Raw genomic sequence first — 25,740 nt, 5'->3', positions numbered from 1 at the left:
GCAGAACCCACGTGCAGTCTGGTACTGACATGCTGACTGGCAAGTGCCCACACTTGCCAGTCCCTGAACCTTCCCTTAACTTCATGTCAGTCACCCCTCTGGTAGGCTCAAGGGCAGGGTGTGTTGTAAGCCTAAGGTAGGACAAGCCCTGATGTGCGTGGCATGTCCTAATAGTGAATGACCGCCATTTTCGTTGTTCACTATTGTAAGGCTACCCTGTTCTCATAGGCCAGAATGGGCGGTTAGGATTGTTCCATCCTATGATCCTAACCGACCCAGGGAACATGGTAGAAGATCGAGTTTAGTATGCCTGAACTCAGAATAATAAGGTACATCTTTTAGTAAGGTTTATTTTAATATTCTGCGTTTGCAAATGCCACTTTTAGAAAGTTGGCCTTTGCTTGCCTAACCATTTCAGCCCGCCTCTGCGTGATGTGTATCTGATGTCTGGCTTACGTGAGTGACGGGGCTGGGGGAACCCAGATGGGCAGGGCTAGGTAGCCTGGTGGTGAATAGGAAGATTGACAGGTAGATGGGTGGGAGGAGTACACCTGGACTCTGAATAGGACTGTGCTCTGCAACCACAATGCCGGCTCCGCCCCCTGTGGAGCGTCTGATCACTCTGCCCTGCACTCTGAAAGAAGAAGCCTGCATCGCGTCAACAAAGTGCACCAGAACCGGACTGAACTAGGCAAGGGCCCCCCTGGCCTGGGAGAACAAAAGAAATGCAGTATAAATGTAGGAGCCCTGCTCCTAAGAAATCAGATCCGCTTTTTGACCCAAGAAGAATCTCTGCCTGAGGAGGAGGCACCGGGAAAGCTGCAAGGAGGAAGACTGTCCCTATCCTGGGGGACTGGCCTGCAGTGGTGACCTTGCTGCCAAAGGAGAGAAGAGGAACCTTTTGCTGAAGACTTTGCTTTATTTTTACTTTCAAGACGTGTGCTTTTCAAAACGATCTCCAAGGGCTTGGAAGTAAGCTTGCCCCCTGAACTGAGCCCCAGGACCATTGGGCTCATCCTGACCTTCACTCGCCCGCCGCTGGACTGTGGTGTTCCTTCCCTCGCCGGAGCTGTGACCCTCGTGCCCCCCAGCCCCTCCTTGAGCCGTGACCGGACTGCTTAGCCGCCCCTGCCTTGGGAAGAGCCTTGTTCGATCTGAGCCGCTCCCCCGACGCCGTGCTGGGCTGCCCCCGTCATCTCGCTCGCCGGAGGCTCGCTGCGCACTTTTCACCCCTCCCGCCGGAATCGGTGTTGTGAGCATCCTCAAGCCTCGGACGGCCCAGACGCAGACTGCGTGCCCGGCTGCCCCGCTTTGTTCACTTGCCACCTGCAACACCCCGCTCTTGCCGTGAGCCTGAAGGATCAGACCCCCATCGTGAAGTGTGGGAGCCCCGGACGCCGCCTCGCCCTTCTGATGAAGAGCCGCTGAAATCCCGCACCCGCCTTCACGTCAAGAAACAAGGTACTATACTTACGAACTCAACCGCGAGCTCGCATCGGATCCAGGGTCCGCAACGTTCTGATTTCCCTGTCGTCTGCCGCGTGCTTCCCGGTTGCCGCCTCAGCGCGAAGTGTGCTGAGGCCCGCAGTCACCTTTGTGCCCGCCTAAGAACTTTCCGTAACAAAGAGAACTTTACCGTATTTATAGAAATTGTGGCCCCACCGTTTCACCGTTACTGGGCCTTGTACTGAATCTGCTGAAACTATATAAAAGCCTTATTTTCATATAAAACCTGATTGGTGTCCGTTTGTGGTGCATGGAAGGGGTTTACTGTATGTGTAATTGCAATTGCTTAACCGTGTACGCCTGAGGTTTAGCCGTGACTGCGCGCGCCACGCACCTAGAGGGTGAGCAGGGATTATTCTGAGGAGTCATCCTTCGTCCTGACTAGAAGTAAAGGGTCCCTGCTTGTCGCGGGTACTTGCTTTCGCCAACCAGAGCCCCTTCATTTTTAACATTGAAAATGATTGTTCATAAAATTATCCTGAAGTCTAATGCTAAACCTTCTGTACAAAAAGTGTGCAATGTTCCCATGGCATTGAGAGCACCTTTGAAAGAGGAGTTAGATAGATTATGCAAAGACACCTTCATTTAGCAGATTGAGGCATCTGAATGGTTAAGTCCTATAGTGATTGTTTGGAAACCTAATGGGGAAATACGGATGTGTATAGACTTAAGAGATGTGAATAACAATATTTGGATGGATCGGCATCCATTGCCAGATATGAGTTATTATCTGAGGTGAAGGGAGGACAATATTGTTGCAACCATTGATTTGTCTAGTGCTTATCACCAGCTGCTGTTTCAACCTAAATCAAAATCTTTAACATCATTTGTGACTCTATAAGGTGCTTATCAATTTGTTCGGATGCCATTTGGTCTAGCTTCTGCATTTGCAGTTTTTCAACGAGTTATGCAAAGGTTATTGGTTGATCAAGAAAGAGTTACATTTTTCCAAGACAACATTTTAGAATGGGGTGCTAACAAAGAGGAACATGATGAATCATTGAGACTAGTGTTAAGAATTTAGCAGGATGTCGGACTTACAGTAGAATTAGAAAAATATAAATCTCCCAAGAGAAAAGTGGAATAATTCTGGCACTGTCTATCAAGTAAAGGAATTAAACCTAAACTTAAATTGATTGATGCAATTAAAAAGAGCCCATGTCCACAGGCTAAGGACCAACTGAGATATTTTGTAGAGTTGGCAGAATATTATGCCAAGTTTGTTGACCATTTCGCAGATAGAGTACAACCAAAGGGATGGCATTGCTTTTGAAGATATAACAAGATGTATAATTGATTCTGAGGAACCTAAGACACCAGATATAAATGATTCTATGGTAATTGCAACTGATGCCAGCATGTATGCGTTAAGTGTTTTGTTGATGCAATCTATAAAAGGGAATGACACGGTTGTGGCTTTTGCTTCAAGGAAGTTGAAAAGTGCCGAGGTAAATTATTCTACCATTGAGAAAGAGATGTTAGCTTGTTGGCAGGATGTACATCATTTTAGGAATTTTGTACGGGGCATACATTTTTAATTTAGAACTGACCACAAGACATTGAACAATCTTTTTACCACTAATGGAGGTGGAAGAGCAATGCCACCCATTCCAAAATGGTTATTTTGGTTCCAAGAATTTGTTTTTTTTCGGTTAAGTATGTACTGGGTACAAAAAATGTAAATGTGGACTGTTTATCTTGATTACATTTGAAGGCAGAAGAAGAAGAGACGATTCAGGATAATTGGTTGGTTGCTGATACTAAACAAACAAGTTTGGGAGCAGCATCAGAAGTGGAATGGATAGATGAGTTAGAAAAAGTTTTACAATTGGTTATTCAATTGTTACCAAAGTGTTGGCTGGATGAGTGTGACAAAGTTAAAGAAATAACAAATTTTAAGTATGTGTAGTCCGAATTGTCAATGGAATTTTGTGAGGAGGGGACAAATTGTTAGTACCTTTAGGATTCCGAAGGAAAATACTGAATGCATTACACGAGGATCATGGTGCAATTTCTTCCATAAAGCTGAAGGTGCAAGTGGACTTCTGGTGGCCAGGTGTGGATCGTGAGGTTGAAAGGTTTGTTAGACAATGTTGAACATGTGCTTGTAGTGACATATTACATGTGGTAAGGGAACACCCTGTTATTCCCCCTGGATTTAGCTGAATGACCTTGGCAGAAACGGACCACAGATATGTGTGTGGTCAATTTGAAGTTAACATGGTAAATCAAATGAAAACAAGCAATTTGATTGAATTTTGTAAGGTGTTTATTAAGGATAATGTTACTTACCCAGTAAGCATCTGTTCTTGGCATGTAGAGCTGTAGATTCACATGCTTTGCATACTCCTGCCATCTAGTGTTGGGTCCGGATGTTTGCAAGTTGTTTTTTTTCGAAGAAGTCTTTCCTAGTCACAAGGTAAGGTGACTCCACCTTTCGGTGATAGTGCGCATGGTCATCAACTCCATTGTTAGATTGTTTTCCCGCAAGGGGGTGAAAATGGAGTAAGTAAGTGTAGTATAGAGATGTCCATGTGGATGAATGTATAATGAAGAACTGCAACAACTACAGGTACCCGGGGAGTTGGGTGGGCGGATGTGAATCTACAGCTCTACATGCCAAGAACAGATGCCTACTGGGTAAGTAACATTATCCGTTCGAGTCATGTGAGCTGTGGATACACATGCTTTGCATAGACTATGAAGCAGTATACTCCCAAAGCGGTGGCTAACCTGTAGATGTTGCAGTAGTTTGCAATAGTGTTTTAAGTACTGCTTGGCCTACATTAGCTTGTTGATGTGCTAACACATCTACACAATAGTGTTTGGTAAATGTGTGTGGAGTAGCTGCCTTACATATGGCAGCTAGAGGAATGTTACCTACAAAGGCCATAGAAGCCCCTATTTTGTGAGTGGAATGCGCTCTAGGGTATATAGTCAAAGTCCTTTTGGCTTCAGTATAGCATGTTTAAATGCATTTAACAATCCATCTTTCATACTAGATTTAGTGATTGGATTGACTTTGTGAGGTGGAGCAAATGCAACAAACAATTATTTGTCTTTTGTCCTATCTATATGGTACAGTAAAGCTCTTTTAACGTCAAGCGTGTGAAGAGCGCGTTCTGCTACAGAATCAGGTTGAGTAAAAAACACAGGTAACTCAACCAATTGGTTTATACGAAAAGCAGAAACCAATTTAGGAAGGAATTAAGGGTTGGCACGGAGAACTACCCTGTCTTTGTGTAGCTGAAAGAAGGGTTTGTCCAAGGTTAATGCCTGTAGCTCACCAACTCTCCTTAATGATGTGATTGCAGTGAGGAAAGAAACTTTCCATGAGAGAAACCTCAAAGGGCAATTGTGCAATGGTTCAAAAGGTGGACCCATGAGCCTTGTAAGGATAATGTTGAGATCCCATACTGCGGCAGGAGGAATCCTTGGTGATATTACCCTTTCCAAGCCTCCAATAAAGGCTTTAATTACTGGAACTCTGAATAGTGACAGATGTTGCCTGTTCTGTAAATACGCACCTACCGCTGCCAGGTGCAAACAAATAGATGTATAACCTAGTCCAGTTTGCTGTAAGTGTGGCAGGTAACAGATAATGTTTTGAATAGAAGCATCCTGAGGATTGAGTTTGTTGTTTTTAGACTTGTGGGTCTCTAGTTGGCACAGGTATGCACTTGTGACAAATAGGGACCCTCGCCTCTAGTCAGGGTAAAGGGGTACACTCCTCAAATAACCCCTGCTCACCCCCTTGGTAGTTTGGCACGAGCAGACAGGCTTATCTCAGAGGGAGTGTGTAAAGCATTTGTGAACACATACAGTAATCAAGTGACAACACTACAGATGGACACTAGACCGGTTTTATATAAAAAAATAAGTATTCTTCACATAGATTTACCACAAGACCATTAAACGACAAAAATACACAATACTGTTACTTTAGATGGTAGAATTTTGCTTAGTTCTCTTAAGTTCTTAAATGCGACACTTTAAGTCAATGTACCTTTTAGATGCGACACGCAGGGCAACGAAAGTGTTGCAACGATGTTGATGCGTTGAAGATTTTGGTGCAAAGAAAAAGAGGTTAAGATCTTCCAGGTGCGGCACGCTTCTCCGATGTTGCGAGAAGACTCGATTCGATGCTTCACCTGCAGCGGTGACACACTTTACGCGATGCGACAACAGCGGCCTAGGCAGCGGCACTCTTCTCCGACGTTGTGAGACGCTTCCGCTCAATGCGACAGCTTGCAGCGGCGACACCCTTTACGCGATGCGACGAAAACAGCTCCGACGGAGGCACGCTTCTCCGTGGATGCGAGGCGCTTTTCTTGATGCAGTGCAATGTGACAACTATGATGGCGACACGCTTGTTCCTCGATGCGAGACTCTTCTCTTGATGCGGTACAATGCGTCAGCTACGATGGCGACAGACTTCTTCAGCATTGCGAGACACTTCCTGGATGATGCGAGACGCTTCCGCTCGATGCAATGCTGCAGCGGCGACACACTTTACGAGATGCGAAGACAACAGCTCTGACGGCAGCACGCTTCTTCTTGAGTTGCGCTTCCAGCTCCTTGCGACACGCAGTCCCTCAGAAGGCCCAACAACAGCAGCAGGCACTTCCAAAGAACTCTAGGGAGCTGGGGGGTGAAGTATGTTGTTCCTGAGACTTCAACAGCCCTTGGAGATCCTTCACAAGTTGAGCAAAAGTACACACAAAGTTCCTTTCTCCTCTCTTTGGCAGTAGGCAACCCCTGCAGTCCAATCCCCCAGTTTCAAGGATAGTCTCTCCTCAGTTTCTTCTTGGTTCCTCTCCTCAGCAGAGTGTTCTTCTTGTTTTCCCAAAGTGATCTAAATTCTTGGGATCAGGTTCCCAATACTTATACCCCAAAATCCTTTGTCCTCTGAAGGCAGAGGGGCCTTTGCCTTGTTCAAACCGGTTCTGGTCAGTCCTGGAGCACTTTGTTTACCTGACACCTTCTTTCCTTTCAGAGTGCAGGGCAGAGACATCAGACACATCACAGGAGGTGGAGCCAGCATTGTGGAGGGAAGGCACAGCCCTATTCAGGTCCCAGGTGCAACTCCTCCCACCCATCTAGATGCAGATTTCTCTATTCACCACTGGGACACCTTACCCTGTCTCCTGGAATTCCCCAGCCCTGTCACTCAAAACTCCAGACAGGGAATACACAGCCTAGCAGAGGCAGGTTTGAATGGTTAGACAAGAAAATGCCTACTTTCTAAAAGTGGCATTTTCAAACACAGAATGTTGAAACCAACTTCACTAAAAGATGTATTTTATCATCCTGAGTTCAGGCATACTAAACTCAAATTTCAACCATGTCCCCTGAGTCAGTTAAGATTATAAGATATAATAACAAAACTGCCCATTCTTGCCTATGGAGAACAGGTAGCCTTGCAATATTGAAAAACGAAAATGGCTGTAATTCACTATTAGAACATGCCACACACACCAGGGCATGTCCTACCTTATCCTTACAATGCACCCTGCCCTTGGGCCAACCATAGGGGTGTCTGATATGAAGAAAAAGGGAAGGTTTAGGGACTGGCAAGTGGGTGCACTTGCCCAGTCAGCATGATAGTACCAGACTGCACACAGGCTCTGCAAGAGCAAACCTTAGACACACTTTTACTAGGCCGCTTCTGTGGGTGGCACAACCAGTGCTGCAAGCCCACCAGCAGCATTTAGATTTACAAGCCCTGGGCACTCCTGGTGCACTGTACTAGGGTCTGACAGGTAAACCAAACCAACCAATCCTGGAATCTCAAATCATACATCAATTTACAATAGGGAGCACTTGCACTGTGGCACTGGACAGCAGTGGCACAGTGCCCTGAGCAACTAACACCAGCAAAAACATATGAGGCAACAGCGAACAATGGAAGGGAGACCCACACCAATGTGCCAGCTCTAACAGTTGTTATTACAGTAGACAACAAATCTTTTCCACTTTGCTGCGTATCAGGCTCTGGTGGCAGGCTTTTTTGCTTTTTTTAGAATATTCATACAGTCTGGTGGTAGATTTAAATAACCAAACTCTATGACTTCAGGAGCCAGATCGCTAAATTCAGTTCCTTGGTGTTAGACCTGGCACCTTGGCGTGAGTCTCCCTTCCTCTTTTTGTCGCTGTGCCTCATGTGCTTTTATGGTGTTGGCCGCTCAGCGCGCTGTGCCACTGCCAACCAGTGTCGCGGTGCGAGTGCTCCCTATGTAAATTGTATATGTTGGTTGGATTCCATGATTGGATTGTTTGGTTTACTGTCAGACACCCGTAAAGTGCACCAGGAGTGCCAGGGCGTGTAAATGCAAACACCGCTGGTGGGCTTGCAGCACTGGTTGTGCCACCCACAGAAGCGTCCGGTAAAATATGTCTAAGGTCTGCCATCGCAGAACCTGCGTGCAGTCTGGTACTGACATGCTGACTGGCAAGTGCCCACACTTGCCGGTCCCTAAACCTTCCCTTAACTTCATGTTAGTCACCCCTCTGGTAGGCCCACGGGCAGGGTGCGTTGTTAGCATAAGGTAGGACAAGCCTAGATGCGTGGCATGTCCTAGTAGTGAATTACCGCCATCTTGTTGTTCACTACTGTAAGGCTACCCTGTTCTCATAGGCCAGTATGGGAGGCTAGGATTGTTACATCCTATGATCCTAACCGACCCAGGGAACATGGTAGAAGATCGAGTTTAGTATGCCTGAACTCGGAATAATAAGGTACATCTTTTCCCAAGGTTTATTTTAATATTCCGCGTTTGCAAATGCCGCTTTTAGAAAGCTGGCCTTTGCTTGCCTAAACATTTCAGCCAGCCTCTGCGTGATGTGTATCTGATGTCTGGCTGGTGTGAGTGACCGGGATGGGGGAACCCAGATGGGCAGGGCTAGGTAGCCTGGTGGTGAATAGGACGATCGACAGGTAGATGGGGGGGAGGAGTACTCCTAGGCTCTGAATAGGACAGTGCTCTGCCACCTCAATGCCGGCTCCGCCCCCTGTGGAGCGTCTGAGGACTCTGCCCTGCACTATGAAAGAAGAAGCCTGCATCACGTAAACAAAGTGCTCAGAAACCGGACTGGACTAGGCAAGGGCCCCCCTGGCCTGGGAGAACAAAAGATTTGCTGTATAAATGGAGGAGCCCTGCTCCTAAGAAACTAGATCCGCTTTTGACCAAGAAGAATCTCTGCCTGAGGAGGAGGTACCGGGAAAGCTGTAGGAGGAAGACTGTCCCTATCCTGGGGGATTGGCCTGCAGTGGTGACCTTGCTGCCAAAGGGGAGAAGAGAAACTGTTGCTGAAGACTTTGCTTTATTTTTACTTTCAAGACTTGTGCTTTCCAAAACAATCTCCGAGGGCTTGGAACTGAGCTTGCCCCCTGAACTGAGCCCCAGGACCATTGGGCTCTACCTGATCTTCACTCGCCTGCCACTGGACTGTGGTGTCCTTTCCCTCGCCGGAGCTGTGACCCTCGTGCCCCAGTCCCTCCCTGAGCCGTGACCAGGGCTGCTTAGCCGCCCCCGCCTTGGGAAGAGCCTCGCTCGACCGGAGCCGCTCCCCCTACGCTGTGCTGGGCTGCCCCTGTCACCTCGCTCGCTGGAGGCTCGCTGCGCACCTTCACCCTCCCGCCGGATTCGGCGTTGTGAGCATCTCTAAGCCTCGGACGGCCCGGACGTAATCTGCGTGCCCGGCTGCCCCACTTTGTTCACCCGCCACCTGCAACACCCCGCTCTTGTCGTGAGCCTGAAGATCAGACCCCCATCGTGAAGTGTGGGAGCCCCGGACGCCGCCTCGCCCTTCTGTCGAAGAGCCGCTGAAATCCCACACCCGCCTTCGCGTCAAGAAACAAGGTACTGTACTTACGAACTCGACCGCGAGCTCGCATCGGATCCAGGGTCCGCAACGTTCTGATTTCCCTGTCATCTGCCGTGTGCTTCCCGGACGCCGCCTCAGCACGAAGTGCGCTGAGGCCCACAGTTACCTTGTGCCCGCCTAAAGAACTTTCCGTAACAAAGAGACTTTACCGTATTTCCAAGAATTGTGGCCCCATCAGTTTAACGTTACTGGGCCTTGTATTTGAATCTGCTGAATCTACATAAAAGCTTATTTTTATATACTTCCTGATTGGTGTCCATTTGTGGTGCATGCAAGGGGTTTACTGTATGTGTAATTGCATTTGCTTAACCGTGTACGCCTGAGACTTAGCCTAGACTGCTCGCGCCACGCACCTAGAGGGTAAGCAGGGGTTATTCTGGGGAGTCATCCTTCGCCCTGACAAGAAGTAAAGGGTCCCTGCTTGTTGTGGGTACACACCTGCATCAACCAGAGCCCCCTCATTTCTAACTCTTGGGATTTGGATGTCTGATTTCTCCATGGTTCTGTGTGAGGAGCCTGGAAGTGAGGTGTAGCTTTTGATGTGGAACTAGTGACAGCTCCAACAGGGTGGCGTACCATGGTTGACAAGCCCTTGTGGGAGCTACCAGAATTAGTGTGAGGGATGTTTGTCTGAGCTTCGGAACCAGACACGGAATGAGCGGGAGAGGTGGAAAAGCATAGGCAAATATCCCTGACCAGTTCATCCATAGGGCATTGCCCATTGAGAGCGGGTGTAGGAACCTGAAGCCGAAGCTTGGGCATTTTGCGTTTTCTGCTGTGGCGAACAAGTCTATTTGTGGGAATTCCCATTGTTGAAAGTATGGAAGGTGAACTTGGAGATGGAGTTCCCACTCATGAATTTGCTGCCTTCTTCTGCTGAGGAGATCGGCAATTTGATTGTTCACTCCTGGGAGGTGTTCTGCCAGAAGATAAATCTTGTGATGGATTGCCCAATTCCAAATGGCTTGAGGCGTGACAGTTGGAGAGTGTGCGTCCCCCCATGTTTTTGAACATAGTACATTGCTGTCATGTCCGTCCGGACTAGGACAGCTTTGCCTAAGAGGTGAGTTTGAAAAGCTTTGAGTGCTGAAAAGACTGCTAGAAGCTCTAGATAGTTGACGTGGAGGCTTTTGTGTTTGTTGCTCCACAGGCCTTGTATTGTGTAATCTTGGAGATGGGTACCCAACCTGTGAGAGATATGTCTGCTGTGAGAGCCATCTGTGGAATAGGGTTGATGAAAGGCTGTCCTTTTGATATGTTTTGTGGGTTCCACCACTGCACAGAGCCATGGGTACGGCCGTATACCAACACTAGATCGGTTAATTGACCCTGCGACTGATTCCACTGGCGTGCCAAGCACTCTTGAGGCGACGCATGTGGAGTCTTGCATGGGGTACAATTGCAATGCAAGACGCCATCATTCCCAACAGTTGCATGAGCACTATGGTTAGTAATGCGTGGTTGGACTGAAACTGTAGTATCATAGCCTGAATATTGTGAATTATGGCTACACTGGGAGAGGCTAGAGCTTTGGCGGTGTGTAGACTGGCTCCTAGGTAAGACTGCATCTGTGAAGGATGCAGGTGAGATTTTTGTGCATTGACCGTAAAGCCCAGTTGATTAAGTAGGAATATTGCGTTCTGAGTGTGTCGTAGACAATTTTGGTAAGTACTCGCTTTGATTGATGAGCCAGTCATCTAGATAGGGGAAGACGTGAATATGCGGTCTTCTGTGATGAGCCACGACTACAGCCAGACATTTGGTAAATACTCTGGGCACTGTAGTCACTCCGAAGGGAAGTACTTTGAATTGGTAATGCTTGCCTGCTATCACAAATCTCAGGTATTTGCGACGAGCTGGATAAATTGAAACATGAAAATATGCGTCTTTTAAGTCTAGAGTAGACATAAACTCTGCCTTCTGTAAAAGTGGAAGTACCCGTTGAAGGGTCACCATGTGAAAGTGTTCTGACAGTATATATTGGTTTAACTCGCTGAGATCCAGAATAGGTCTTAGGGAACTGTCCTTTTTGGGAATCAGAAAATACAGAGAGTAAACCCCTGAACCCTGGTACTGTGCTGGAACGGCTCTATAGCTCCTTTCAGTAAGAGAGATTTCACTTCCTGTTGGAGTTATTGCACGTGTTCTGGAGACAATTTGTGAGGTCGAGGTGGACTGTTTGGAGGATTGATGGTAAGCTCCAGGCAATAACCATGTCCGATAATGTTCTTCACCACTGATTAGCAGCTTGAGCAGCTGTGCACTTGCCAGAAGCGTCTATTAACTTAGACTCTTTATCTGATGGAGGAGCGTCCCCTTATGCTTGGGAATTAGCCCATTTACGAGCATTAGAAACTACAAGTGAATCTAGTGGCAACTGGCCCTTGATATATACCTTATCTGTTGGGGAGGCCTTATACTTCTTGTCAACTCTAGGAGTCAATATGCGTGCCCTTACTGGGTCTTTAAAAATATCATCTGCGTATCTCATGATGCCTTTAGGCATAGGAAGTGTTTGTGATGACCTGTGTGTGGATCCTAAAGTTTCGAACAAAAAGTCTTCTTCTAATGATCCTTAGTGCAGTGTCACCCCATGATATTGTGCAGCCCTGGCAAAGAGTTCCTGGTGGGATGCATTGTCGTCTGGAGGAGATGGCTTGGCTGGGTAAAGGTCTGGGTTATTGTCTGCTGGAGGATCAATTATATCATCCGTCCATGGATCTACTGGTAAAGGTGTCCCCCCATCATCAACATCATCGTCATCATGGTGAGATTGTGGAGAATCCCAAGGTGGATTTGCAAAGGATTTGAAGATGGAGAAGGGGGTTTTAGAGGGGATGATGGTGGTGGATGAAAAGGACTGGTAGCAACAGACTTCCTCTTTAAAGGGATCTTGTAATGAGTGTCATCTTCAGGAAGCGTGTGTTTCTGAGGTAGTTGGGTACGAATATGACCTGTTTCAAGGTTAATATACACTCTTTTGTTTGGGATCCGTTTTCAGTGGAACAATGGCTAAATTCAGATCCGAAGGGACATCTTTCAGTTTCGGCGCCAACGTTTTCAGAGACGGTGTTTTCAGTGCTGCCGTGGGCTGGCCTTTCGGTACAGAAGTTTTTTGCTCCGAAGGCTGCTTGACTTTCGGCGTGGAGGATTAATTCAGCTCCAACCTGGATTTTTGTTTGGAACGGGAGTGCTTCGGTTCAGACGAGGATTTTTGCTGACTCGGTACCGAGCGGGAAGGCTTGACTGGGTGTTTTGGAGCCGGGCAAGGAGGTGTGGCATCAGAAATGCGGTCTCAATGCTGACCTTGGCCAGAAGGCAGAGGTGGTGCCGAAGCCTCGTGCTTTTTGTGAGTGATTTGGAGGGGCAAGGGGTCTTCCGTACTCTCGCAACCTTGTCCCTGCGGCAGTTCTTTGGCATCGAGGTCTATCTCAAGCACCGAGTCAGAGTCCTGCACGCAGAAGGCTTCTTCCTCCTCTGCCGCTGATGCCTCAACGTATTCATGACAAGAGTCTTCACCGAAGATGTCCGACGTGATTTCGATGCTCTGATGCTGCATCTCTCGACGTCGAACCCGATGCTTGCAATGAGTTTTCTTTGATCGAAACGATCTGCAAGCGTCGCAGTCTTCTTCCTTGTGCTCCGGAGACAAGAAAAAGTTACACATCTTGTGTGAGTCAGTGCTCGGATACTTCGAGTAGCACTGAGGGCAGAATTTGAACGGTGTCCGTTGCATCGACGGAGAGCTGAACCAACGCGGTTAGGTCCAAAGGCCGTCCACGAGGCTTTCCGATTGAAAAGTAGATTCCATTAAACCGAAACGATATGCGGAGAAGTGGGAAACGCGTACGAAACAATACCGTTGAGGGTAGAGAGGATTGCACGTCGAGGGGAACCCGAAGAACGGTTTTGAAATGGAGCGCAGCAATACACGTCTGAACCCGATGGCGGAAAAAACTATTTAACAATGGAGTCGATGACCATGTGCACTATCACCAAAAGGAGGAGTCACCTTACCTCGTTACTAGGAAAGACTTCTTTGAAGAAAAACAACTTGCAAACATCTGGACTCAACACTAGATGGCAGAAGAATGCAAAGCATGTGTATCTACTGCACACATGCCTCGAATATAAGGTTTTCCAGAGGAGTTGATCTCGGACAATGGCACTCAATTTATATCAAAGGAATTTGAGGTGTATCTGCAACAGTGTGGAATAAAACATAAAAGAACTCCATTATATTATTCTCGGGACAATAGATTGGTGGGAAGATTCAATTGTGTGGTAGGAGAAAATGTCCAATTGTCACTGCAAAATGGCTTCAATTGTAAAGAAGAATCAAAGAAAAGTTTATGGAATTATAGAAAAACTCCTCATTCAACTGCAGAGGTGTCACCATTATTATTAAAGGGATATACACCATGTACCATAGCAGTTCCTGCACGGATGGACAAACCGAGAACAAGTCAGATTGATATTGAAGGTTGCAAGAGAAAGTATGAAAAAAACAAAGGAGGTGTGCTGGGAATACGATTTCAAAATGCGTCATGCCACAAGTGGCTGAGTCAGTGCATGATAATAAAACTTTTGATGTGTCTGTGTTTTATGGTAAATTCACATGTTATGTATTTTTACTATTGGGTCAGATAGATGGTAAAAGGAAGGGGGTGTTGTGTTATATATTTTTTTGTGATTCGTATTTTAGGCATTCGGCCTGTCCAGTGGGGGGAGGAGAGGGTCAACTTGGACAGGAGAAGAGGTTGCAGATGTGCTTTTGAAGGCTGGTTTGCTTCAATAAACATCATTTAGATAGGATGGAAGAGGATAAAGAGAGAGGACAGGGGGATGAGAGGAGAGAGGACAGGGAGATGGGAGGAGAGAGGACAGGGGGATGGGAGGAGAGAGAACAGGGGGATGGGAGGAGAGAGAACAGGGGGATGGGAGGAGAGAGGTCAGGGAGATGGGAGGAGAGAGGACAGCGAGATGGGAGGAGAGAGGACAGGGAGATGGGAGGAGAGAGGACAGGGGGATGGGAGGAGAGAGGACAGGGGGATGGGAGGAGAGAGGACAGGGAGATGGGAGGAGAGAGGACAGGGAGATGGGAGGAGAGAGAACAAGATGATGGGAGGAGAGAGGACAGCGAGATGGGAGGAGAGAGGACAAGAGGATGGAAGAGAGGACAGGGAGATGAGAGGAGAGGGGACAGGGAGAAGGGAGGAGAGAGGACAGCGAGATGGGAGGAGAGAGGACAGGGAGATGGGAGGAGAGAGGACAGGGGGATGGGAGGAGAGAGGACAGGGGGATGGGAGGAGAGAGGACAGGGAGAAGGGAGGAGAGAGGACAGGGGGATGGGAGGAGAGAGAACAGGGGGATGGGAGGAGAGAGAACAGGGGGATGGGAGGAGAGAGGTCAGGGAGATGGGAGGAGAGAGGACAGCGAGATGGGAGGAGAGAGGACAGGGAGATGGGAGGAGAGAGGACAGGGGGATGGGAGGAGAGAGGAAAGGGAGATGGGAGGAGAGAGGACAAGATGATGGGAGGAGAGAGGACAGCGAGATGGGAGGAGAGAGGACAAGAGGATGGAAGAGAGGACAGGGAGATGGGAGGTGAGCGGACAGGGAGATGGGAGGGGAGAGGACATGGAGATGGGAGGGGAGAGGACTGGGGGATGGGAGGAGAGAGGACGGGGGTGGGAGGAGAGAGGGCAGGGGGTGGGAGGAGAGAGGACAGGGTGGTGGGAGGAGAGAGGACAAGAGGATCGGAGGAGAGAGGACATGGAGATGGGGGAGAGGACTGGGGGATGGGAGGAGAGAGGACAGGGAGATGGGAGGAGAGAGGACGGGGGTGGGAGGAGAGAGGGCAGGGGGTGGGAGGAGAGAGGACAGGGTGGTGGGAGGAGAGAAGACAGGGGGGTGGGAGGAGAGAGGACAAGAGGATCGGAGGAGAGAGGACATGGAGATGGGGGAGAGGACTGGGGGATGGGAGGAGAGAGGACAGGGAGGTGGGAGGAGAGAGTACAGGGAGGTGGGAGGACAGAGGACAAGAGGATAGAAGTGGAGAGGACAGCGAGATGGGAGGAGAGAGGACAGGGAGATGGGAAGAGAGGACAAGAGGATTGGGAGAGAGAGGACAGGGGGTGGGAGGAGAGAGGAGAGTGAGATGGGAGAAAAGAGTACAGGGAGATGGGAGGAGAGGTCAGGGGGATGGGAGGAGAGAGAACAGGGGGATGGGAGGAGAGAGAACAGGGGGATGGGAGGAGAGAGGTCAGGGGGATGGGAGGAGAGAGGGCAGGGGGTGGGAGGAGAGAGGACAGGGAGATGGGAGGAGAGAGGATAGCGAGATGGGAGGAGAGAGGACAGGGAGATGGGAGGAGAGAGAACAAGATGATGGGAGGAGAGAGGACAGGGGGATGGGAGGAGAGAGGACAGGGAGATGGGAGGAGAGAGAACAAGATGATGGGAGGAGAGAGGACAGTGAGATGGGAGGAGAGAGGACAAGAGGATGGAAGAGAGGACAGGGAGATGGGAGGTGAACGGACAGGGAGATGGGAGGAGAGAGGACAGGGAGATGGGAGGAGAGAGGACGGGGGTGGGAGGAGAGAGGGCAGGGGGTGGGAGGAGAGAGGACAGGGTGGTGGGAGGAGAGAGGGCAGGGGGTGGGAGGAGAGAGGACAGGGTGGTGGGAGGAGAGAGGACAGGGTGGTGGGAGGAGAGAGGACAAGAGGATCGGAGGAGTGAGGACATGGAGATGGGGAGAGGACTGGGGGATGGGAGGAGAGAGGACAGCAGGATAGGAGGAGAGAGGACAGGGAGGTGGGAGGAGAGAGGACCGGGAGATGGGAGGAGAGAGGACAGGTAGGTGGGAGGAGAGAGGACAGGGAGATGGGAGGAGAGAGGAGAAGAGGATAGGAGGAGAGAGGACAGGGAGATGGGAGGAGAGAGGACCGGGAGATGGGAGGAGAGAGGACAGTGAGATGGGAGGAGAGAGGACAAGAGGATGGAAGAGAGGACAGGGAGATGGGAGGACAGCGAGATGGGAGGAGAGAGGACAGGGAGAGGAGAGTGAGATGGGAGAAAAGAGTACAGGGAGATGGGAGGAGAGGTCAGGGGATGGGGGGAGAGAGAACAGGGGGATGGGAGGAGAGAGAACAGGGGGATGGGAGGAGAGAGAACAGGGGGATGGGAGGAGAGAGGTCAGGGGGATGGGAGGAGAGAGGGCAGGGGGTGGGAGGAGAGAGGACAGGGAGATGGGAGGAGAGAGGATAGCGAGATGGGAGGAGAGAGGACAGGGAGATGGGAGGAGAGAGAACAAGATGATGGGAGGAGAGAGGACAGGGGGATGGGAGGAGAGAGGACAGGGAGATGGGAGGAAAGAGGACAGGGAGGTGGGAGGAGAGAGGACAGGGGGATGGGAGGAGAGAGTACAGGGGTTGGGAGGAGAGAGGACAGGGAGATGGGAGGAGAGAGAACAAGATGATGGGAGGAGAGAGGACAGTGAGATGGGAGGAGAGAGGACAGTGAGATGGGAGGAGAGAGGACAAGAGGATGGAAGAGAGGACAGGGAGATGGGAGGTGAGCGGACAGGGAGATGGGAGGAGAGAGGACAGGGAGATGGGAGGAGAGAGGACGGGGGTGGGAGGAGAGAGGGCAGGGGGTGGGAGGAGAGAGGACAGGGTGGTGGGAGGAGAGAGGACAGGGTGGTGGGAGGAGAGAGGACAGGGGGTGGGAGGGGAGAGGACAAGAGGATCGGAGGAGTGAGGACATGGAGATGGGGAGAGGACTGGGGGATGGGAGGAGAGAGGACAGCAGGATAGGAGGAGAGAGGACAGGGAGGTGGGAGGAGAGAGGACCGGGAGATGGGAGGAGAGAGGACAGGTAGGTGGGAGGAGAGAGGACAGGGAGATGGGAGGAGAGAGGAGAAGAGGATAGGAGGAGAGAGGACAGGGAGATGGGAGGAGAGAGGACCGGGAGATGGGAGGAGAGAGGACAGGTAGGTGGGAGGAGAGACGACAGGGGGATGGGAGGAGAGAGGACAGGGAGGTGGGAGGAGAGAGGACAGGGAGGTGGGAGGAGAGAGGACAGGGGGATGGGAGGAGAGAGTACAGGGGTTGGGAGGAGAGAGGACAGGGAGATGGGAGGAAAGAGGACAGGGAGGTGGGAGGAGAGAGGACAGGGGGATGGGAGGAGAGAGTACAGGGGTTGGGAGGAGAGAGGACAGGCAGATGGGAGGAGAGAGGACAGGGAGGTGGGAGGACACAGGACAAGAGGATAGAAGTGGAGAGGACAGCGAGATGGGAGGCGAGAAGATAGGGGGATGGGAGAAGAGAGGGCAGGGGTTGGGAGGAGACAGGACAGGGAGATGGGAGGAGAGAGGACAGGGAGGTGGGAGGAGAGAGGACAGGGAGGTGGGAGGAGAGAGGACAGGGGGATGGGAGGAGAGAGGACAGGGAGATGGGAGGAGAGAGGACAGGGAGGTGGGAGGAGAGGGGACAGGGAGGTGGGAGGAGAGAGGACAGGGGGATGGGAGGAGAGAGGACAGGGATATGGGAGGAGAGAGGACAGGGAGGTGGGAGGAGAGAGGACAGGGAGGTGGGAGGAGAGAGGACAGGGGGATGGGAGGAGAGAGTACAGGGGTTGGGAGGAGTGAGGACAGGGAGATGGGAGGAGAGAGGACAGGGAGATGGGAGGAGAGAGGACAGGGAGGTGGGAGGAGAGAGGACAGGGAGATGGGAGGAGAGAGGACAGGGAAATGAGAGGAGAGAGGACAGGGGGATGGGAGGAGAGTGGACAGGGAGATGGGAGGAGAGAGGACAGGGAGATGGGAGGAGAGAGGACAGGGAGATGGGAGGAGAGAGGATAAGAGGATAGGAGGAGAGAGGACAGGGAGATGGGGGAGAGAGGACAAATGGGAGGAGAGAGGACAGGGAGAAGGAAGGAGAGAGAAGAAGGCAGGAGAGAGAAAAAGGAGAAGACAGGAGAGAGAAGAAGGAGAAGGTAGGAGAGAGAAAAAGGAGAAGGAAGGAGAGAGAACAAGACGGCAGGAGAGAGGATAAGGAGATGGCTGGACAGAGAAGAAGCACATGTGACAGGGAGGCCAGGAGTACTACAGATGACATCCACAGGGGTAAGAGAGCTCTCACCAGTGCCTCCACCCTGCTGCACCAGGATCTGCCCTCCACCGGCCCTGCCAGGGCCACCCCCATAGCTCAGGTTTCCAGATAGGGCCAGGAAGGCGGTGCCAGAGACATCACTGGGGGTGGTGGGCGTCAGGCTGGGGGGCACCCCATGGGTGATGTGCAGGGGTAGGTGGTGAAACTGGTGCGGCTGGAAATGCCCCACCTGGAAGGCCACTGAAGGGTTGCTGCCAGCTCCAGCGTGGGGGTAGTACTGGGGCCCCACCTTGACCCCGGAGGGCCCCAGTGGGTCCTGGAAGGAACAGGGAGGGGACAAGCTGAAAAGAGACAGAGGAAGGCAACTTTAGTTAGAGAGGGCACACTGCATGCACTGCCCTACAGTACACCCTACACTGCACACACTGTAGAACAGTACACCCTACACTGCACACACTTCCCTACAGTACCCTGCACTGCACACACTGCCCAACAGTACACCACACTGCATGCACTGCCCTCCAATACCCCACACTGCACGCACTGCCCTCCAGTACCCTACACTGCACACACTGCCCTCCAGTCCCACACACTGCACACACTGCCCTCCAGTAACCCACACTGCACTCACTGCCCTCCAGTACCTCACACTGCACTGATGCCCTCCCGTTCCACACTCTGCACTCCTGCTCTCCAGTCCCACACCCTGTGCTCCTGCCCTCCAGACCCACACACTGCACTCATGCCCTCCCAACCCACACACTGCACTCCAGTACCCCACACTGCACACACTGCCCTACAGTACCCCACACTGCATGCATTGCCCTCCAATACCCAACACTGCACACAATGCCCTACAGTACCGCACACTGCACACACTGCCCTACAGTACCCCACACTGCATGCACTGCCCTCCAATACCCCACACAGCACGCATTGCCCTACAGTACCCCACACTGCACTCACTGCCCTACAATACCCCACACTGCACACTGCTCTACAGTACCCCACACTACACGCACCGCCCTACAGTACCTCACACTGCACTCACTGCCCTCCAGTCCCACACATGTGCGTCCTGCCCTCCAGTCCCCCATCCTGCGCTCCTGCCTTCCAGTCCCACACCCTGCGCTCCTGCCCTCCAGATCTACAAACTGCACTCCAGTACCTCACACTGCCCTACAGTACTCCACACTGCAGACACTTTCCTACAGTACCCCACACTGCACACACTGCCCTACAGTACCCCACACTGCACACACTGCCCTACAGTACCTCACACTGCTGTACAGTACCCCACACTGCATGCACTCCCCTCCAATACCCCACACTGCACATACTGCCCTACAGTACCCCACACTGCACGCACTGCCCTAGAGTAACCCACACTGCACGCACTGCCCTACACTATCCCACACTGCATGCAGTGCCCTACAGTACCCCACACTGCACTCACTGTTCTCCAGCCCCACACACTGCTCTCCTATCCTCCAGTCTCACACCCTGCGATCCTGTCCTACCATCCCACACCCTGCGCTCCTACCCTCCAGTCCCATACCCTGCTCCCCTATCCTCCAGTTTCACACCCTGTGCTCCTGCCTTCTCATCTTATACGATGCGCTCCTGCCCTCCAGTCCCACACCCTACGCTCCTGCCCTCCAGTCCCACACCCTGCGCTCCTGCCCTCCCGTCCCACACTCTGTGCTCCTGCCCTCCAGTCCCACACCCTACGCTCCTGCCCTCCAGTCCCACACCCTGCGCTCCTGCCCTCCAGTCCCACACTCTGCGCTCCTGCCCTCCAGTCACACACCCTGCGCTCCTGCCCTCCAGTCGCATACCCTGCTCCCCTATCCTCCAGTTTCACAACCTGCGCTCCTGCCTTCTCATCTTATACGATGTGCTCCTGCCCTCCAGTCCCACACCCTATGCTCCTGCCCTCCAGTCCCACACCCTGCCCTCCAGTCCCACACCCTGCTCTCCTGCCCTCCAGTCGCGCACCCTGAACTCCTGCCCTCCAGTCCCACACCCTGTGCTCCTGCCCTCCAGTCCCACACCATGCGCTCCTGCCCTCCAGTTCCACACCCTAAGCTCCTACCCTCCCATCCCACATCCTGAGCTCCTGCCCCCCAGTCGCATACCCTGCACTCCTGCCCTCCAGTCCCACATCCTGAGCTCCTGCCCTTCAGTCCCACACCCTGTTCTCCTGCCCTCGAGTCCCACACCATGCGCTCCTACCCTTCAGTTCCACACCCTAAGCTCCTGCCCTCCAATCCCACATCCTGAGCTCCTGCCCTCCAGTCGCATACTCTGCACTCCTGCCCTCCAGTCCCATACCCTGCGCTCCTGCCCTCCGGTCCCATACCCTGCGCTCCTGCCCTCCAGTCAGACACCCTGTGCTCCTGCCCTCCAGTTCCACACCCTGTACTCCTGCCCTCCAGTCCCACCCTGCGCTCCTGCCCTCCAGTCACACACCCTGCGCTCCTGCCCTCCAGTCCCTAACTCTGCACTCCTGCCCTCCCATCCTACATCCTGAACTCCTGCCCTCCAGTCCCACACCTTGCACTCCTGCCCTCCAGTCCCACACCCTGTGCTCCTGCCCTCCAGTTCCACACCCTGCGCTCCTGCCCTACTGTTAGAAGGGCGCTCTCCGGGGAGTCAGAGGGTGTCGGACTGACCACCCCGAGAGCTACCGTTCCGTAGGAAAGTAGCCGAGCGCCGCTGAGAAGCCTCCTGGGCGAGGTCCTTCCCCTATGATCGTACCAGCCAAGCACCCCCACCACCACAAAGGGACACAACAAGGGTATAAATTCTCACAAGTCTTTATCGTTAGTAAAAGGCAGGTTTCTGTGGCAATATTTACAGGCGGATCGAGGGATCCCAACGAGTCTCGGGGTCATTCAGGGACGGGGTAGCGGGACAGTCTCAGTACCAGCCTGGTACGGGAACACCCTGCGCTCAGCTCTCAATCCTCGAGCTGGGGGGGTTCCGGGAGCCGGGACGTCGTCCGCAGGGCTCGGAGGGTTGCCTCGATGAGGTCGAGCCGCGACGAGGTCAGCAGGGCTCCGATGGTTACTTCTGCGAGGTCGAGCCGCGACGAGGTCAGCAGGGCTCCGATGGTTACTTCTGCGAGGTCGAGCCGCAACGAGGTCAGCAGGGCTCCGATGGTTACTTCTGCGAGGTCGAGCCGCGACGAGGTCAGCAGGGCTCCGATGGTTCCGTGAGGGTCTTCTTCTCAGCAAGGGGGAGCCGCGACGCAGTCAGCAGGGCTCGAGTTCCAAGTTCCAGGCAATGAGTCTCTCTCCGTAGGGTCAGCCACGATCCGATCAGCAGGGCTCTCGACTCCAGGATACAACTGCCGTCCTGGTTTTGGGCTGCCCCAGATATAGGCCTGGAGCCCTTTGATGTCCGGACCCTCGCGCCTGGGGAGGTTGGAGGGGCCGGGAGAAGAGCGCCCAGACACCCAGCGGGGGGTGGAGCCAGCGCCCAGGGAGGCCGGAGGGCGATCGCAACCAGGCGTCGGGGGACGGCTGGAGGCCCCATCGAAACTCTCCTCCTCCGGAATCTGTGGAGTGGCCACTCGACCCCCTCCGGTCAGGTCTTGGCACCTTGAGGTCAGCGGGGTACAATCCAGGGGGACCCCGAAGGGTTCAGGTAGCCCCCGTTTAGTCTGGTAGGAGGGTTCGGGACCACGCCACGAGGCCGGGTCCAACAGGCGTCCCCCCCCAGCTGAAGGCAGGGAGAGTCACCCATCGTCTTGGGTGTTCTCTTCGCCGAGGCGGAAGAAGCGGGACAGGCCGTCGGCGTTGGCGTGGTCGTTGCCGGGCCGATGGTCTACAGTGAAGTCCATCCCCTGCAGAGAGATGGACCATCGCAACAACTTCGGGTTCTCGCCTCTCATCTGCATTAACCACCGCAAGGGTCGGTGGTCGGTTTGGACCCGAAAGTGGGTGCCGAAGAGGTAGGGCCGGAGTTTCTTGAGGGCCCACACCACGGCAAAGGCCTCCCGTTCAATGGTGCTCCATCTCTGCTCCCGGGGCAGTAGGCGCCGGCTGATGAAGGCCACTGGCTGGTCAATCCCCTCAGAGTTCACTTGGGACAAGACAGCGCCGACTCCGTACTCCGAGGCATCCGTCTGTACCACAAACTCTTTGCTGTAGTCGGGGGCTTGTAGCAGGGGGCGGTACACATCGCTGTCTTGAGGGTCTCGAAGGCCGCCTGACAGAGGGGCGTCCAGTGCACCTTCTTTGGTTGCTTCTTTGATGTGAGCTCCGTGAGGGGGCCCACAATGCTTCCATAGTTCTGAATGAACCGCCTGTAATAGCCCGTGAGTCCCAGGAAGGCCCTCACAGCGGTTTGGGTGGTTGGGGGCTCCCAGGCCACGATGGCGTCGATCTTTGGCTGGAGGGGAGCCACATGGCCGCTCCCCACTTGATGTTCCAGATAGGTTACGGACCCTTGGCCTATCTGACACTTACTGGCTTTTACGGTGAGTCCGGCCCTTTGGAGGGCGGTCAGGACCTCCCCGAGGTGCCTTAGGTGCTCGGCCCAGTGGCTGCTGAACACCGCAATATCGTCCTGGTAGGCGGCGCTGAACGCTTCTAGGCCGGCCAGTACCTTATTCACCAGTCTTTGGAAGGTCGCCGGGGCATTTTTCATGCCGAAGGGCATCACTCGGAAGTGGTAATGGCCATCGGGGGTGGAGAAAGCGGAACGCTCTTGGGCGCCTGGGGTGAGCCCGATCTGCCAGTATCCGGCGGTGAGGTCAAAGGTGCTAAGGTAGCGGGCTGCTCCTAGGCGGTCGATCAGTTCCTCTGCCCGAGGAATGGGATGGGCATCCGTTTTGGTGAAGGCATTCAATCTCCGATAGTCCACGCAAAACCGGAGCTCCGGGGTGGTGCCCGGGGCGGCAGCTTTCGGCACCAGGACCACAGGGCTGGCCCAGGGACTGTCGGAGGGTTCGACGACCCCCAGGGCCAACATCTTGGCGACCTCGGCTTGGATGCAGGCCCGTACCCGTTCGGGGACCCGGTAGGCTCGGTGTCGCACGGGGGGGCTGTCCCCGGTGTCGACGTCGTGGACGCACCATCGGGTGATTCCGGGAGTGAGGGAGAAGAGAGCAGCGAAGTGATGCAGCAGTCCTTGACAATCTTGGCGCTGCTCTGGAGTCAGGGTGGCGGAGAGGAGGACTCCCTCTACGGAGCCGTCCTTTTCTGATGTTTTCAGGAGGTCGGGCAGGGGCTCGGAGTCATCTTCGGCCCCATCGTCGGTAGCCATCAGCAGGCTAAGTTCCGTTCGGGCAAAGTGGGGTTTGAGCCTGTTGGCATGGAGGACCCGGAGGGGGTTCCTGGGGGACTCCAGGTCGACCAGGTAGGTGACGGGGCTCTTCTTCTCGACCACCTTGCAGGGCCCGGTCCACTTGTCTTGGAGGGCACAGGGGTCGACGGGCGACATGACCCAGAACTGCTGTCCTGGTTCCAACTCGATGGAGGAGGCGTTCTGGTCATACCAGCGTTTCATTTCCTCCTGGCTGGCCTCGAGGTTGGCTTCGGCCAGTTCCCTGAATTTCCGGGTTTGGTTTCGCAGGGTCAGGAGGTACCGGTAGACGTCGGGGGGAGCATCTTGGACGGTGGTCTCCCAGCCTTCTTTGACCAGGTTGAGGGGGCCTCGGACAGGGTGTCCATACAAGAGTTCGAAGGGGCTGAACCCCAGAGACTTTTGCGGGACCTCCCGATAGGCAAACAGGAGGCAGGGCAGCAGGACGTCCCATTTGCGTCTCAGGGGCTCCTCCAGGCCTTTGATCATTCCCTTCAATGTCCGATTAAATCGTTCGACTAGTCCGTTTCCCTGGGGGTGGTACGGGGTGGTGAACTTGTAGGTGACCCCGCATTGTTGCCACAGGGACCTCATATACTTGGAGATAAAGTTTGTGCCCTGGTCGCTCACAACCTCCCGGGGGAAACCTACTCTGGAGAAGATTCCCATCAAGGCCCGGCCCACCACGGGGGCCGTCACTGTTCGGAGAGGGATGGCCTCGGGGTATCGGGTGGCATGATCGACCAGGACGAGGATGAAGCGATGTCCTTGGGAGGTTCGGGGGTCCAGGGGCCCCACGTTGTCGATCCCCACTCGCTCGAACGGGGTGTTTACTATTGGAAAGGGCTGAAGAGGGGCTTTGACTCTTCCCCCAATCTTCCCGCTGGCTTGGCAGGTCGGGCAGGTTCGGCAATGATTGTCCACGTCCTTCCGCATTCGGGGCCAGTAGAAGTGAGTCACCAGGCGGTTGTATGTTTTGTCCTGTCCCAGGTGCCCGGCGAGGGGCACATCATGCGCCAGATTGAGGAGGAAGTCCCGGAATCGGAGGGGGACCACCAGCACTCGGCTGGCCCCCAATTCTGCGGTCTTCTGCTCGCTGTAGAGGAGGTCATGGTCCCAATAGACCCAATGGGTCCCCGTCTGATCTCCGGCGGCCTGGGCGGCTGCTTGCTGTCGTGTCCCTTCGAGGGAGGGGCAGGTCTTCTGTTCTTGGCGGAACTGCTCCCTTGTGGGGCCACATTCTTGGCGCCATTGGGCGAGTTCGGGGAGGTCACCGAGCGCGGCGACCTCGTCCGGGGCGAGTTCTGGCGGCCCGGACTCGGCGCTGGCTTCTTCTTTGACGGAGGGAGGTGGTGGCTTGGGTCACTCCGGCTCTGCGGGGGGAGCAGCTCCGCTCGGTTGGATGGCCCGGGAGCGGTCGTGGACCGGGTGGTTGCGCAGGCCCACTCGGGCAGTCCCAGCATCCCCAGATGCTCGCGGCGCTCGCCGTGGGCCCAGGGGGAACTTTCCAGGTCGTTCCCAAGGAGGCAGTCTACGGGGGCGTCGTCGTGGACGGTCACCTTCAGCATGCCCGACACTCCCCCCCACTCGAAGGGGATCCGGGCCATCTGGCACAAGCTCCCGGTGTTGTCTGCCGACCGGAGGGGGCACAGTACATTAGGCATGATCTGTTCGGGGGTCACCAAGTGGCAGCGGACGGCTGTCACGCTGGCTCCAGTGTCGCGGAAGGCTTCGGCCCGCCGTCCATTAATGGTGACCCACTGTTGGTACTTCTGGGTGTTGCTCGGGATGAGAGCCCGGGGCACCATGTCCCGGCTGCCCAGGCATACCAAGGTCATGGCGGCAGGTTCCCACTTGGTTGGCCCGGCGTCATAGTCCTCTTCCTCTTCTCCCCCTTCCCCCAGGGCAGCGGCCGCCAACTGGCGG

The 25,740-nt window shown here is 53.6% G+C and overlaps 1 protein-coding gene across 1 annotated transcript in view; it reads right to left on the bottom strand.

The window, feature by feature from the left end:
- Window positions 1-25,740, bottom strand: part of NOBOX (NOBOX oogenesis homeobox) — a 273,977-nt gene that overhangs the window by 34,258 nt on the left and 213,979 nt on the right. Inside the window, exon 7 of the mRNA XM_085614780.1 lies at window positions 18,532-18,842. Within this exon, the coding sequence (XP_085470906.1) occupies window positions 18,532-18,842 (311 nt within the window). The remainder of the gene's footprint in view (window positions 1-18,531; window positions 18,843-25,740) is intronic.

Source organism: Triturus cristatus, chromosome 7, assembly GCF_964204655.1.
Source record: "Triturus cristatus chromosome 7, aTriCri1.1, whole genome shotgun sequence".
In the NCBI taxonomy this organism is placed as follows: Eukaryota; Metazoa; Chordata; class Amphibia; order Caudata; family Salamandridae; genus Triturus; species Triturus cristatus.
This window is presented reverse-complemented; position numbering and strand designations above follow the sequence as displayed.